At 32.8% G+C, this 17665-nt stretch overlaps 1 protein-coding gene across 2 annotated transcripts in view; it reads left to right on the forward strand.

Moving 5' to 3' along the window:
* LOC145276704 (sorting nexin-24-like) overlaps positions 1 to 4603 on the forward strand; it is a 72653-nt gene extending 68050 nt beyond the window's left edge. For both annotated transcript variants that reach the window (XM_080127899.1, XM_080127900.1), the window contains exons 5-6: positions 1054 to 1148; positions 3651 to 4603. In XM_080127899.1, the coding sequence (XP_079984025.1) occupies positions 1054 to 1148; positions 3651 to 3727 (172 nt within the window). In that variant the 3' untranslated portion in view covers positions 3728 to 4603. The remainder of the gene's footprint in view (positions 1 to 1053; positions 1149 to 3650) is intronic.
* Positions 4604 to 17665: the final 13062 nt, after the last annotated feature.

The raw sequence follows: 17665 nt of genomic DNA on the forward strand, positions 1-17665 counted from the left end.
AAGGAACGCACCCTACCAGGACATCAGATTATCACCAGCCAAAATGTTATATGATCAAACAATAAGAGCTTACCTCCCTATGCGGATTCACAATCGGTGGACAGAAATTAAAGAATTAAGAGAAAGTGTGATGGCAAGAAGGCATGTGATAAACAAACATGCACAGCCAGGTCACTCCAACAGCTTCAGGTTGGCAAATCCGTTCAGGTACAGAATCAGGAGGGGACCATATCCGCGATGATGGGCAAAAATAGGGAGAGTTATTGAGACCATGGGTAATAGACAATACCGGATACGGTTAGATGAAAGCGGCAGGATCACACTACGCAATCGTCGTTTTCTTTGGAAAATTCAACCTATCATGGATACGCCAGATTATTCACTCATACAACCACCTCTCCAATCACCTCCTCGAAGGCCAGGAATGGAGGACAGCGTATTCCTTGTAACATACACGAGACGATGAACGTGAAAAAGACGGATGATGATGTAGTGATGGCAAACAACACATCTGACGCAGATATGGAGGTGGATAACCAAGACCCGATCAGGCATAAACTAACGAGTCCGATCCTACAACACAGCATAAGTGTAACACGACCACCAAGACCATTGTCTCCACAAATGCAAGGACCAACACAAGTATACAGAACTGTCTTAACATGTGACCACAAAACACTGGTGTGGCAGTCATAAGGTGGGTCGGGGGCATGTAGAGAACAGGGTTAGGGAAAAAGTGGAACACCAGTCATCATGCAGTGTTATAAATTCAGTGTTAATCTTAGACTCAAGACTTTTAAGTCCATTTTACACAGATCACCATAAGAAAAAAGATTGTACAAAAGCAATGTTCTATTAGTTCAGCATTTGACTATTTAAAATTTCCGCTTTCCCCAATTCGTTTTTAGATTTCTCGGATCACTTCCAGTCCCTGACTGTTATCTCTCAGTTCAATTCTGATAAAAACGTTTTACATATATTCTTTTTTTTTTTTTTTTTTTTTTTTTTTTTTTTTCACACACTTTTAAGATTTTTCTAATTTTATTTTTGAAGCTCTGTTGATCATATGTTACAAGAACCTGTGATGTGTACTCATAAACCAATGGTCAAATTTGAAGACGATGCTTTCTTATTGGACAACCACAAAAGTGAGTTTTTCACCTCTTCTACTCTCTTACTCTCACTTTTTCACTCCGTATTTCTATTCTTCTCTGCTTTATCTCTCTACCCCTCTTTTTTCTATCTACCTTCTGTAGTTCGATATAATTTGCATATCAATGAGGCTACACACCAAAATGCAGTAATATAAGGCTGGAAGTTAAGATGACGGGCGAGTCTAGTTCAGGAGAACGGGACTGAGCAGATCGGAACTGAGAATGTTTGAATGCTGACAAGAATCCATTTTTTTTTTTTTTTTTTTTTTAATTATAAGCTATTTTGGCCTGAAAAATAAAGTCGCTGCGACCTAGATGAAATTTAAAAGCCTCGAGGAAGGGAAAGATTCAATGAGTTGCGTCAAACTGTGAAAATTCAAAGTGTTGAAAGAATGGTAATCTTAAATGGCATGCGTCCAATTTAAAAAAATGGAAAGATATAAATGATTCATACATAGACCTTTAAAAATTTAAAGCGTTAAGAAAAGAAAAATTTAAACAAGTTGTGGTCAGAGAGGTTAAGATACGACAACGAAGTGAGTTGGACCTTTTCTTTTTTTTTTTTTTTTTTTTTTTTTTTTTTTTTGTTTGGTATTCCCAGTGAGATATATTAGATTTTCTTTTTTTTTTTTTTGTCATCGTGAAATGAACGTGTTTAAATATGATTTGGTTAAATGTTGGAAGATCTTCTGAAAGTCAACGTGAAAATTTGTCATGCTATTGATAATTTAAAGTATGTGCATATTTATTATTTTATTGAAGTACAATTCGAGTCAGATTTTTTTTTTGTCGCTTTTAAAAGAACTTACAATGTGATTCGATCGACTTGTATGTAAAAGTCGTTTTTAAATGAGAAATTTAAACTGAAATTTGGTTGCATTTGCTGAAAAAAAAAAGTTGTTGCTTTAAAATGACTAATTCTTAAAATGCAATGTTTTTTTTTTATTTTACTTTCTGAAAAAGTCCTTGTTTTTAAATGAAGAAATGGAAATGTGATTCAGTTGTGTTGTATAAAGTTTTTAAGTAAGATCTAGCTGTGTGCTTAGCCATTTAATGAGGGCAAGCTGTTTGCTTAGTGGAGTATCATGGTCTGGCCGAGTATCGTGGGCCGGATGTGTCTGGACGTGTAACGTGGGCTATTAGAGAGACTAGCAGGGTTTCAAGTTTATGAGGTGATTTTTAAGGATCAGAGGTAATGTAGTTTGATGTAATTTGCATATCAGTGAGGCTACACACGAAAATGAGGTAATATAAGGCCGGAAGTCACGATAGCAGGCGAGTCGAATTTAGGATAACTGGACTGAATGAGAATGTTCGTATGTTGAAAAGAATCCATTTTTTTTTTTATTGTTTTTTTTTATTTTATTTTTATTTTTTTAATTATACTTCTCCACTTCAGTTAAATGTTCTCTACCTCCACTGCTCATGTGCCCATTTTTAGCCTCTCACTTATCAATATCCACTTCTCTCCTTATCTGTGACATTCTTTGCTTTTCAACCTCTTCTTTGCCTCCCATTATGATTAGTGCTCCTTCTCTGCCTCTCCCTCTCTTGGTCTTTGCATCTTCTCTGCCACCTCACTCCCTCCTGGTCTGTGCTCTTTCTCTACCTCCCCACCCTGTCCTGGTCTGTGCTATTTCTCTACCTCCCCACCCTGTCCTGGTCTGTGCTATTTCTCTACCTCCCCACCCTGTCCTGGTCTGTACTATTTCTCTACCTCCCCACCCTGTCCTGGTCTGTGCTATTTCTCTACCTCCCCACCCTGTCCTGGTCTGTGCTCTTTCTCTACCTCCCCACCCCCTCTTGGTCTGTGCGCCTTCTCTATGTCGCCACCCCCTCTTGGTCTGTGCGCCTTCTCTATGTCGCCACCCCCTCTTGGTCTGTACGCCTATTCTACCTCGCCACCCCCTCTTGTTTCTTACATCTTTCACCTGCTGTCTACCAGATGCTTCCTGTGAACCTCAAAAGATTGACTCGTGAGTCTCGACACAGACTCTCTCTGAGACTAATTACTTGGTCTGTCTCTCTCTGACTGAATCTCTCTCCTGCTAACTGATTATGTGTGTATATAAAAATTATATCTTTGTTACATTCTCGTACATTAGATCCAGGACTTGGTAAAATTATAAAATGTTTTTGTTTATTTTTACTGAACATTCCACTCCTATCTTATTAAAAATCCCTGTAAACATTTTATTGTTTTACATATTTATCTGGATTAATTATTTTTGACATTAAATTCCAGTCTCAACTCAACTTTTATTATTAAAATGTTTTATTCCAATAACATTGTCACAGTTCACTTGCCTGTCACTCACACCTCTACCTGAGCCATATACCAACAAATCTTGCATTTCATAGAATTTTGATCATTTAAATTTTTTTCGTTTTGTCTTATCACAACTATGAAATTTTAATGGGGGTCTGCTAGTAGTTATTAATTTGCCTTTTTTATTTGAAATATGCCTCCTTCAATTATTATTTTTACTTTTACAGGTTTACTTCCTGACACAATTGTACCTGGTGTTCACTTGGGTTTGTATTCAACTGAACATGAACCAATTGTTCGGTAACAATGCATTTCACTTTATTCCCCTCAACTGTAAAAAAAAAAAAAAAATGACAAAAAACATGCCAAAAAACAAAGAAACAAATATAAAAAATCTACAAAAATAAAACAAAATTCTAATTTTTTTGACACTCAAAAACATTCCTTAAACAAAAAATGAACTTTTTAAAGAGGAAAAGAGGAATGTATAGCTCTCTTCAAGAACTGCAGCGAATATTCCAATCTGTGATGTTCACTATTTGAAGATGGTCAAGAAATCTTGAAATATTTGTTTCAAAAGACTTTCATTATTCTTACAAAGGAATCTATCCAGGATTGGCACCATCAATCAACCCATGAATCTGTACCTCATTGCAAGTTTTGAGCAACTTGAATCAGAACTCCAGACTTTAATCTTTTATCCTTTCATATTTAAAACCTTTTGAACAAACACAACAAAACCTTTGATAGCATTTATAGTTTCATCATCATGTAAGACTATCTATCTTCATCAATCAATGTTCATTCGAGATATATTTTAGAATTGTCTTTAATATACAGACACAAAAGTTAAATGAACTATTTAAAATTTCTATATAAAGTTGTCCTGCAAAACAAAAACTCTTTAATTTAGCATAAATCAAATATTTATTGAAATCAATAAAATAAGGGAAAACTAAGACGAATTTTAAAGATTTTATTTTTAAAAAAAATGTGGGCATGACTTTATTTTGAATTCTTTTTCTCTAAGTTCTCCACCCAGCAATGTTTCCGTCTGGGGAGTGCCGGGTAAATACAACTAGTTTAAAATTGAATATTTTATATATAAGCGAGAAAGTTGTTAACAATGTAGAATACCGGGGTGTTCAAGTGATGTGATATATGAAAAAAATTTTAAAAATAAGACAAATGAACGAAGATATTGATTTATATATGTGAATGATTTTGAAGAAAAATAGATGTATGGAGATTTATAGTCTGAATAAACCTTTATCTATTTGTTAAGAGATCACTTCAACACTTCGGTATTCAACATTACTAACAGCCTTCTTATACATTGACATATTTATGTACCAACAATGCTTCAAGAAAACTACCTTTCCCTTTTTACATATTTTGTCATATATTAGAAATAAATAACTCTGTATTTATCTGCCTATAAAGCAATTTTAAGATTTGTTTGTTTCACCGGTCAATGCCTAATTTTAATTATTCATAATCGTAATTGGTAATTAATGGAATTTTTATACAATTCTTTTTTTTTTTTTTTATTTTATAATTCATTAAAAATTTTATTAGGTAATTTTTTAGAAATGAAAAGCTAAATGAAAGTTTTTAATATAAGTACATTTGATAGCCTGTTTTTAATATTTCATGAAAACGTTCTAGTCTCGAAAGTCATTGGTGATTATAGTCTTATACTTTTCTTTTATATCTGATTGACTGTCATAATTTTTTATCAAAAATTTTCAGTGCCTTCTTTCTGGAATTGTGTTATTATTCTGATCTGCCTAGATTGTTATTGTTATTTAATATCGATTGTGTTGTCAGTGTTGTCAAATCATTAGTTATCTCCCTTGCGTTTTTTGTTTATTTATTTTCTTTTTCATGATTTCTGAGAATTGTGATCTGTTTCTATTTTATTTTTTTGAATTTGCCCAGATCTAAAGTAAACTGAAAGATTTCAAATTTATGCAGCTTTCATGTTTATTATTATACAGTAGCAATTATGGGTTCTTATTTAGAATTGGACTTCATAAAAAAAATAAATATACTGACAAATCTTCATTATACCTGTACTCTTCATGGAATGAATATGTTATATTCCAAAAATTATGTAAATTCATCAAGTAGTTTTTTTAAACTAAGAAAATCAAATTTTTTTATGAAGTGGGATGCTATCTTTTGATGTGACATGGGAGATAACTCAAGTTCACTTATCGATATCAAAATCACACTTGTATTGGATACCATTTACTCTTACAATCATAAAAAATGATTTTCTACATGGAAAAAAAAATACTTCATCAATTTACATGATTTTTAGAATATACCCTCTTCATTCCATAACAAGTATGTACATCATAAAAATTTTTTGTGTTTTTGTTTATTTTGATTAAACTTTTTCTAAATAAAAACCCAATTATGTTAAAACTAATTGAGCAATAAATTTTTGCTTGTCGTTTTATACTTTCTAAGATCGTCTTACTTGATTTACTCTCTTAGCTTTTTCCTTTTAATTTTATCTAAGAAATAAGATGGTTGACGACATTATAAAATAACATTGAACCATGTATACATTAAGCACCTCCAGTATGGCATACTTTTTTTTTTTTTTTAAATATTTTGCAATTATAGTTTACTTTAATTATGACCATTTCAAGACTGGAACAATTGAAATTTCGTACAAAAATATTCAAACTGGAAATGCCTCTGTTTTCAAACAAAATTTCGAGTCCCAAACCGTGCCAACATCTGAAGCATACTGACTGATAAAACGCTTGCAGTTCTGTGCAGGGTTGCCATACCTGGGTATTTACATCCAGATCTGGGTTTTTAAAATCAATTTGTTTGTTTTTGTTTTTTGTTTTTTTTAATCTGGGTTTTTCTTAGAAACTATACTTTTAAATACTTATAAACATAAAAAAAATTACAAAATCTTCAGTAAAATGATCAAAATATATAATAAAAATAATCTTAATTCATAAAAAATTCAGAGAATATATTTCTTTAAAAAATAAGGTCTTATATTATCTATTAGAGTTACCATTGAAAATAATACAACAGATATGTAATAATTTTGTATATTAACCCATTTTAAAAACATAGTCTATATGTAAGAATTAAATTGAGTCTGAATTTATTTTGCAGTTAAATCTGGGTTTGTTAGAAAATTGAGTGGCAGCCCTGGTTTGTGCAGTTGAAGAATATAAAATATATTGATAAGCATTCATTTATTTCTTGGAACAAACACATCAGTCTTTGGTATTTCTTCAGAACCCGACTCAACTTGACATTAGCATGTTCTGGCATGGTTATGTAAGCAGCTGGAAAAAGCTGACATAGAGACTGCCAGAGACGATTAACTCAAAACATTAAAAAAAAAAAACAAAAGAAAACTATAAAATAAGAAAATAGTTACCATGTGTAATTATTTGTAAAAAAAAATTTTTTTTTTTTTTTTCTGTGAAAGAAAGCAATTTTTATCTCTGGTTCAAGAAAAATATTTTTCATTCAAGAAAAGTTTAAGAAATTTTTCAAATATGTTCTTTTAATTATGAGAAAAACATGGAAACTACTCTAAAATTGTTTTTTTCTTCAAAGAAAGTTAAGTAGTTTGACCGACTTTTCTTTTTGTTTTAACTTTTTTTTTTTCTTTTTTTTTTAGGCGGGGTAGGTGGCGATTTTTTATTACTAAAAGGTTTTCTACTATTTTTTAGCAAACAAAATCTATAGGCTGCGGGAGGAGGTCTTTTTTTTTTTTTTTTTTTCCACAACTTCACACAGTAATGGTGTAATTGATTCTTAATTTAAAAACAAAAAAATTTTTTGTCTTGCAATGACTTCACGATTTCATTGAAAATTATTGTCAGCTGATGAATTATTGGCTAATCACATCGGCATCTTCCTACTATTTACCGTAAATTGCTGGAAGATGCCAACTTGAAATTGGGTCAGGTTCTAATGTTTTTTTTTTTTGTTTTTTTTTTACATTATTTTTAATGGGAAAATATGATTCAGTTTTCGAGCAATTTAATTTTAGAACAGCTTTTCAAAACAAAATATGTTTGAAAGTAGAGGTTCCACTGTAAAATATTTATTTGAATAAAAATGAAACACATAAACTTTATGTTTTTATATTATTTAATAAAACAATATAGTTTTCATTTAATCAGAAGTTTATATAATTATTTGAATTTATTATTAGTGATGTATTATATATAATACATTTTTTGCTTAACAAATCAACCAGAATTCTTTTCTTTTTTAAGAAATGATGCAAAGTGACTTTTTTTTTTGCTCTCTCTCTTTGTATAAGCATCTCAAAACGGAATACTTTCTCCATTTTAGATTATCATCTCCGGACCATATGCATTTCTTTTTAATTTTACAATTGTATAACAAAAAAAAAAATGTTTAATTATTTTTAATCAATATGCCACACGAAAATACAAGGATGCTGTTTATTTTTTTTCATTTGTCAATTTTTATTTATTTTTTTCATTTGTCAAGTTTTTATTTTTTTTCATTTGTCAATTTTTTATTTTTTTTTCATTTGTCAATTTTTATTTATTTTTTTTCATTTGTCAATTTTTATTTATTTTTTTTCATTTGTCAATTTTTATTTATTTTTTTTTCATTTGTCAATTTATTTTTTTTCATTTGTCAATTTTTTAATTTTTTTTTAATTTTTTTTTTTTTTTTTTTTTTTTTTTTTTTTTTAGACCATTCACTTAATTTTACAACATTTCAACTATATTGTTTCTGCAACCCTAATCAAGTCGTAGAATTTAGGAAGAATTTTATTTAACCCACCAAGGTTTAGTCCTGTGTATTTATGGAATTATTATTATTATTTTTTTTTTTTTTTTTTTTGAAGAAAAAAAACTCTGCATCCTCAGTTACTAAATGTTTAAATCGTTTGAAATAAGGAATTGTGATTTCTATTATTTCCATTCAAAATAATTATCTTGTCGTGGTTTGTCATACTGTAATGTTAAGTTGTGTTATTTAGATTGACACACCAGTTCTCGTTAATTCACCAAAGTTAAGCAACATTGAGCCTGGTCAGTACCAGATGGGTGACCAGTTTGGGAATTCCAGGTGCTATATGTAGGAAGGCGTTGACAACTCCCTGCAAGAGTTGCAAAAACCTAACATCTCCCTTAATGGGGATATACATGCTACTAGGGACCACTCGTGAATTTCATACTCCCATAGAATTTCCTCCTTTGGAGGAAGCCAGTTAAACCCACAGTGCCATTTCTATTCAGATTGAGGTGATATAATTTTGTTTGTTTACTCTGAGAACTGAAACTCTTATTTGTGGTCAGATTGCTACATTTATATTTCTACTCATTGATAACAGAAATAATTTTTCATTGTTTAATGTCTTGTGTATCTCATTTTTTTGCAATCAATCATTTTATTGTCTTTCATATATTCCATTGTTTTTGGGGGTTTTTTTTTGCTTTTTTGTAGCAATAAAATTAAATATTGTAATAATTTAACTTAAAAAAAACATTACAGAAAAAAAATGAAAAAGTTTGTTAGATTCATAAATGTTTTTAAATTTATATTTTCTGTTTGTCTTTGTGTATTTGAGTATGATATTTTATTTGGTGCTTGTGTAAATTAGTGATGTTTTTAAACTAATACATTTCAGGTGAAAGAATGTGTACTTATGTGTCATTGTAATATTATAAAATCCAAAAATAATGAAATATGATTCAGTAGAAAATAATTACAAGGAAAAATAGAATTTATTGAATCATCAAGTTTTATTGTATGTTTTAATATGGCAGTTGTGACCAATTCAGTATGACAAACTGGCTTATCTCCCTTGATTTAATTAAGGGTTCGACATTTTTGTTTAAAAAATGTCAACGCAATTGTGTCTGATTTTTTAAGAATACATCTAACACATTTGCTACTGTATAATTTTTTGGAATTAATACTAATTTCAATATGACACATAAATGTGTAATGTTTTCACCTGAAATGCATTGGTTTAAAACCTCATTAATCTACACAAGCATCTTGATTTTCAGATTTTCTACATTTGAGGCATTTTGTTTTTGTTTTTTGGCAACGAGTTTAGAATCATCTCGTTCACATCTCAAGTTCAGTGGCAATATTTGTTAACAAGTTTTATATTTGTTATTATTCTTATCAAGGTAATTTGATTTTAATCAAGTTAAAAAAAAATATTACTGCCATTTTTTTAAAACAAAAAAAAAACATAATTGCACATTCTGAAGATGTGAAAATAATTATATAAAATGAATACGAATTTTAAAAAGTAATTTGTTTCTTATTATTCTGTCTTATACTTTTTCTCAACTCCCATGTAAGGTATTGCCACTTGGGTGTAAGAAGCTACTATTTGGGACCATGTCTACAGAGAAATATATAAAGAGATGAGGGAGATGTCTGTTCACATTACATTTAAGCTTGTGTGTGTCAGTATAGTCAGGGAAGCAGGGCGAGAATTCAAAAGTTCAGCAGTTCAAGGGAAGACGCTATTAGAGTAGAAAGCTTTTTGCCATATAGGGACCTTTTCAGTGAAGGGGGGGGGGGGTAAGATTTTGTTGCTAAATGGGTTTGTCAGAGTATATTGAAGGGGAGGGTACAAATACATTGGGTTCATCAAAGTACATTCCACTAAAAATACTTTTAAAACAGGCACAGGAATGCAACATTATGGCAATGAGACGAGGATTAAAGCTTGGTTGATAGTGCAGGACCTATTAAGACTTGAGATTCTATTTTGAACCTTAACTAATAGGGAGACTACTGATGGATGCACCAGCCCAGATGTGGTAACAACACTCCATACATGGGTGAATAGTAACATTGATACTGTCAAATATGAGAAATTTTTTACCATTGAAGAGGGAACCCATTTTTGCAGCAGCCTTGGCAATGTTCTCACTGTATCTATTCTCTTTTATGTTGCTCGTGAATGTTAAGGCAAGGAGTTTGAAGGAAGAGTTCTCAGGCGATGAAAGTATTGATAAAAATTAACCAAGATGATATTGCTTTAAGTTTATACAAGTGATTTTATTAATCTCCTTTCCAGAAGGTGAAACACAAGGTGAAGCATGAATTTGATGAAAATCTTTCTGTAGAATGAACTAGATTCAAACTTTACACATCCAAGTTAGCAATCCATGTCTGTAATCATTTCACCACCATCTTTATAAATAGTAGGGCATCCTTCAGTCTCGCAGACTATGGAGGTGTGTATAATGAGGCACACCATTGATGGTGGCTGAATGAGTAATCCTGAATTTGCACCATCAAACGAAGATGTAGTAGGTATATGTATGTGCGCTGGATGAAGCAGCAGGATCGAGTTAGCAGATATAAAGGGTGCTTTTCCTTTTATGTCTTTTCCCTGTTTCCTGGTCTCTGTATCTTTCTTTGTCCAGAGTAAGTCCTTGGGATATCAATTAGCATCATTCCTAAAATCATATAAGTTATCTCCCTTGAAAAAAATTTAAAGAGATCTCTTTTCGCTTAATATTTAATATTCTTGGTGGAACCTATTTAAATTAGAAGAGACTCTTTGAATATTTTGATTTTATTTCGTAAGTGAAAGCTTGTATTGCTTTCAGTATTAATTATTTATATTGATATTTTTTTTCTTTATATTATTTGGAGTCTTCCAACTACTGTTCTCATCTTCTGTGTCATTTTCACAATGTTTCGGTCGATGTAACCTCCGACCTTCTTCGGGTGTATCTTGTCGAACTCGGGAATGTTCCTGTTAAACTCTGGAATTTCAAACAGAACCTTTTATTTACTTCACAGAAGTAGCATGTTCTTGTTCCGTCAGTCATGACTGGATAGAGGTCCTAAGTAATTTGCAATTGTATTTTTCGGTCGCCCACACTGAGAATTGAAACTTCAGCATTCAGGAGAATATCAATTTTACAATGGATTTTTTTCCAAGTACTCTAACTACTGTGCCACAGGTCTTTATTGGAAAAATCACTTGTAAAAGTGAACATCTCCTGAAGGTTCAATTTTCAGTATGGGCTACTGAAAAATATAATTGCTGATTACTTAGGACCTTTATCCAGTCATGGCTGATGCAACGAGAGCAATGCTACACATGTAAAGTAAATAAAGGGTTTTGTTCAAAATTCTGTCCAAATTCCTGAGGTCACCAAGATACACATGAAGAAGGTTGGAGGTTACATCGACCAAAACATTGTGAAAATGACACTCAAGATGAGAACAGTAGTCTGAAGAATCCAAATAATACGAATAATTAATTCTTATATTAAAAATTCAGAAACGTAATTTATTTTCTTAAAATAGTTATTTCGTTAAGAAAAGATTATTTTAATAAATTTATTTTCCTTCATTATTGTTGCCTCATTATTTTTATTTACGTTTTTCATAGTGTTTCAGCCTTGCGGGTTGATATTGATCTTCTGTGGCAATGATGGAAATACTGTTTATTGGAGTGGGAGAGATCATCTAAACCTCTCTTGAGACAACAACTCGTTAATTTTTATGCATTTACTAAGTCAGCAATCTTTTCTATCGATTATAATAATGAATGTTATGCATATAATTACTTTTTGTTTTAAGCGGTTAATGGAAGCTGTGTTCTCTTGGTAGAATTAACACACTCCCCCTCCTCACGCTATTGGGTCAAATGGAAACATGTAAAGATTAAGTTACTTAAATAAAATATCCCCATTTTTGTATCTTTACTTGCTATAAAAAGAATGTTTAAAAATTTTATCCAGTTATAGCATGTTGATTGCAAAAACTTTTTTTTTTTATGGGATGGCAGGGCTCTTATTGTTTGGAAAAATGAAATCTTTCATATTGTCCGAATTCAACAAAAGAAAAACCATAAGAAACATTTTTGACAGCATTTAGTCATTATAAATTATAAGAACATGATTATAAAACAAATAATAAGAGACAAGAAAGGCTTTAAAACCATAAATGAAATCGTCCCTGTGTTTTTTTTTGTTTTTTGTTTTTTTTCTTCTGGATAAGATGAATTTTTATTTTTATTTTTTTCGATTCTCAAAATGATTGTAATAAATAACACTGCACATTTTGTAGATTTTTTAAAGAAATTCTGGAAATATATATTTTTCTCATCTCCAATGTGATTATTCTTCAAATATAAGACCATTTTAAATTCAGTCGCCAAACGTTTTGTTTGCTTGTTTTTATCTATGTATAAGTTGTAAACTTTTTAATGGAGGATTATTTTGAGTTTAAAACAATAATTTATAAAATTAAAAAAAAAATAGGCTTTAAAATTTTTTTAAAATATTTTCACATATTTTTTTTTTTTTTTTTTTTGTAAATATTATTAATTGTACAATAAAGAGTTTTTTTTTTTTTTTTTTTTACAAATGTTGTTTGTATTTTTTTAAACTAAATTTCTTTTATTTATTTATTTTTTCTAGAGAACTGTTTAAACATCAACATTTTAGCTGGTTTGAATAGTTATTGTTTATATGAATCAACCAGTGTTAATTTTTTTTCCCCCCTCCCTATTGGGACACTATTTATCCTCAAGTAGCTCTTGGCTTCCATAAGGGTTAATGAGATGTTATGATTATCAGTCAAAAGATGAAGAACACTATGGTAGTACTAACGCATGTCATGAAAAATGTACCTCTACATCTCCACTGACATTCAGTCTTTGAAAGGTTGCACATCTTTTTCGGCCATCACGGACAGTGTCATGCTCTGTGCCCCCTCCTCCTCTATTATTAGCATAGTTGGGTTGAAATTCAACTTGGCTCTTTTCGCTCTGAGCTAATCTGTCCCCAGGGTTATCTCACAACACAGTTTACAGGCTACATAGTGCAAGAACAACCATATCATTCCGGTCACTGTGTTGTGAATTCTTTTACAGTATCCTTCCACAAAGGACATCAGAGCTAGCAATAATAGTCTCTGCTCATATTTATCCGATCATCTACCCTCTCTTTCTCTATGGGGTTGCTTAGGGAGCAGAGTTCAGTTTGGGCTTCTGCCTCCAAGTGACTTCTTTTGATAAGAACGGTCCCTTTTTATGTGGCCAATCTCTTCATAATGCCAACACTTCTGGAACTGGCAGTTGATGGAGAAGTGGTCGCTTTTGCCACATGTCCAATATACTTAAGGTTAAGTTTGTATCATGGCTATCTTATTTTTCACTTTCTGTTGAGATGGCTCGCCGGTGCTTCCCTGGCTCTCCCTCGTTGCTCTGCATTAATATTTGGTGTCTTAATCCTAGTCGGATTCCTTGCTATTCTGTACCATCAGCTCTTGTGTCCGAACTGTTCAGATTTGGTACAGTTGGGAGCCAAATGAATGAGGTGGTTTTCTCATAAGTGGGACACTTTCTTGCCTGATCTTCCTCACAGTTGTAGGTCCATCATATCAGTCTTTCCTTACCTGTGGTGGGTTCATAGAACCCATATTGAAGGTTCTATGCCCTTCTGGGATCAACCTCTGCCTCTCAATCATCTACAACTTTGGTCCTAGGTTTTGTCTTTGGATTTCCTCTACTCTTCACCTTTCCTTCTCTACTTCATCCTTTACTATTTGGTGCCATAACCAAATGTGATCCCTAACCAGCATATGGGCTTCCTCTAATGTGCGTGGTTTATTCCTTAGCACAACCATCTTGGTTTCTCTATCCTGTAGTGCATCTATCCTCATATCAACTAGAATGGCCTGTGTTACATCAGTGTGGCAGTGCTCTGCTTTTGGGTATGCGAAAACTGCCAACCCCTGAATGTGCCTGACCAATTTATCTCTCCGTCAGCCATTCTTAATCAGCAATTACCATTTCCTCCCACATTGTCAAAGCATAAAAGGCAGATTGGTAGATGATTTGGGTTTGTGTTTCCATGCTGTCTGGTCTGTAGAAGAACCCCTTCCAGAAGATGTTAAGTCTTCATTTCTCTTCATCTTTTAATATTCACTGGAGAAACAACATTGCCCTCCCCATGAGGACAGACTTAAGCATAAGGTGTTTTTATTTTTATTTTATTTTATTTTTTTTGTTAATGTTTAGAGGGAAAGAGCCAGCTATCCCACAAAGGGGCACTCTGGATTACAAAAAAAATGAAAATTGCCTCGGTCTAGAAATATTTCTATTTTATTGAGGACAGAAAGGATTGAGTGTCATATAAAAACAGATACTGCACTTTGCTCCTTGCCAATACCTCAAGAAAAAAAAACAAATGTCATACATGCCATTTTCTATTTTCGATAACTCAAAAGTGACTGTTCCTTTTGTTTTGTTGATTTGTGTGTGTTCATCCGTATTCCAAAACTTCTCCATGCACCAAAGTTAAAAAGGTGTTTCATAAAGATGTACACATTATCTATATACCTATAAAGTTGAGTTTTTTTTTTCTCGCTCTGACATTGATATTAAAAGCCTACTTTTTTTTTGTGTCCCCCCCCCCCCCAAAAAAAAAGGAGAGACTGAACCTAGTAATTCACTCCCGTTTGTCTGTTCATTTGTTCATACTTTTCTCAAAACCACGCCTTGGATTTAAAAAAATTTTTTGCACAAACATCAATCATGGTGAAAGTAAATTATTTTTTCCAGAACGGATCTTGTGGGATAACTCTGCCCCCCCCCCCGGGCTATTATAGGAGTAAAATTGTTCCAAAAATCGTTTGTCCATTTGTTGGTTCATACTTTTCTCAATAAACACTCCTTGAATAATTTTGAAATTTTTCACAAACATTAGTCATGGCGACAGAATGGATTTTCTCAAAATCGTTCATTTATTCGCACTTTTCTCAATAACCACTCCTTGAATTATTTTGAAAAAACTTTATCAAAAGTAAATTTTTCACTTGTGGAGGGGGACTCTGCATGCTCAGCTTGTTCTATTAGTATTTAATTGCTTCCCCCCCACAAGAGTATTATGTGACATAAGGTCGTTCTTGAGTTGGAAGCCATGTTTAGTTTCAGAACCGTTTCCGATGGTTAGTTGTCCTATACAAGTCCTGGAGATGACGAGTTCTCAGTAGGCAGTTGTTACATACAGGTTCTAGATTTTATAATTTTGCAGCCAAAGAGCAAAAGATTTTTCCCGTGTTGACACGAAGAAAACACATGCAAGTTTGCTAAAGAATAGGTTTAATTTTTATGGAGCAATTCTGGTTTCTGATTGGTTGGTAGCAGAACATGAATTAATTTGATTCATCAGTTCCTAGCAGCAGCGTTTATAAATAGAATCTCTCGACTGTGAGGAACCATACCCCCATCATAATTGGGGATGGTCTCCTAGCAGCTTCGGCTGCAGAGAGACAGGATAGTAGTATACGTCAAGTATCTGTTCTTGAACTTCATCCCGACAGATGAGGGGCCGGGAACCGGCCCAGCACCTGTCGGACTGAGGTACACCGCCTAGGTAATACCCAGGAGGTCCACCCTCCCAGGCCTTGCCACCGGGCTTTCCGGTGGAGCAAGTTTATTGCTTGCTGCCTGAGGCGCCCCGACTGGGGAATGCCGAGGGGTTACTCAGGCAGTTTTTGCAATTGCAGGAATGCTCCTCCTTTTAAAGGTGCCTGCTTTAGATCCCCACTTTCTTGCCCTTGTGCCAAATATTGCTGATGTGGGCAGCAATTTAAATAACTACCCCCATTATAAGCCAAAAATATTGTGACAGTCGTTTTTTAATGTAGGGGGAAATCACCTGCCTAAAAAAGGGGCACTCTGGCAGTAGACAAAAATAAAAATTGCCTTAGTACAGAAGGATTTTCCCTACATTGATTAAACTTAAGTACAGCATCAGAACAGATACTACACTCGAATTTATAAATTTTATTTTGCAAACAAATGTTAACAATCTCAGCCTGAATGCCAGGTCCTATTTTTCCTATTAAAAAAATTATTAAAATGAACTTTTAATATACTCAGTAATGGATATGCAAGCAACTACATGAAAGTCAGCTAATTTGCATATTCCTTTGAAAATCGAACGTCCATTAATTACTTATTCATTTTTTTATGGCTTTTTATTAAATGATTTGTTTCATTTCACTTTTGCACTAAATTCTATTTATGCATAGTTTCTACATTCTGCATAATTGCATAGAATTTAAGATGAAAACGATCTAGCATATGGAAATCTCTCTCTCTCTCTCTCTCTCTCTCTCTCTCTCTCTCTCTCATATATATATATATATATATATATATATATATATAAGTGACCTTGTCGGTGTGTATGTGAAAAGTATCGACCAAACTCCTTTCTGAATATTTGGTGTACAGACTGAAACTTGATATATAGGGTACTTAGACCTGTAGCACACTTTCAATTTTGTTTTTAGCTAGTAAAATAGCTTCTAAGGGATCAAAATTGAAAACAATTGACCTTGATCTGGCATAAGTCGACTATACTCGTTTTATTTATTTATTCTTTTGTGTGTCCGCTAATTGAAAGTTATTTTTTGCAGATTTTGTATACATGTGGATTTAGGTCATATGCTAATAGGTTGGAGACATATGTTTTGGTTTTCATATGGAAAATATCAGCAGAAGCTGTAAGATAGCTGGCTTGCGAGGATATTAGCAGCAGTAGCCGAAAAAAGTACCTATGCAAATTAGGAAGTGTGTGTGAGTGAGTTTGCGCAAAAAGAAAAAGGACACCACATGGTCGAAGAAGAAAAACTGTGGTCGAAAACGAGAAATGGCTGTCTACCGCTGGCGTATAGTGAAATAGAAAGAGAAATGTACCTGGTGAGATAGACATGTAGCGGCACAGAGAAAGACTTTTTAAGTTGATGTCAAGAAAGAAAAAAAAATCAGCCAGATTTATTTATCTATTTTTATTTGTTTCTTTTTTCTGACAGTGTTGGACGGCATGGAGGTCCAAGAGAGGTTTGACCTGTAACAAACATAGTTCGAATGTAAGGGCCACGTTACACATTTAAACTTCTGCATGTCAGTACAGTCAGAGAGCCAGAGAGAGAATTCTGAAGTCTAGCAATCTGATGGAAGAAGCTATTAGAGTAGAAGGCTTTCCAACATCTAGGCCTCTTCAGTAAAGGGGTGGGATTTTGTTGTTAAAAAAGTTTATTGGGAATATGTATATCGAAGAGAGCAAAACTGGAGTGAGTTCATCAGAGCATATTCCATTAAAATGTTTGTAAAACAGGCACAATGATGCAACATGGCAGCAATGGGGCTGAGGTTAGAGCTTGGCCAATAGTGTAGAACCTATTAGATTGGAGACTCTTTTTT

Source organism: Euprymna scolopes, chromosome 5 (genome assembly GCF_053919585.1).
Source record: "Euprymna scolopes isolate OS-2025 chromosome 5, ASM5391958v1, whole genome shotgun sequence".
NCBI lineage: Eukaryota > Metazoa > Mollusca > Cephalopoda > Sepiida > Sepiolidae > Euprymna > Euprymna scolopes.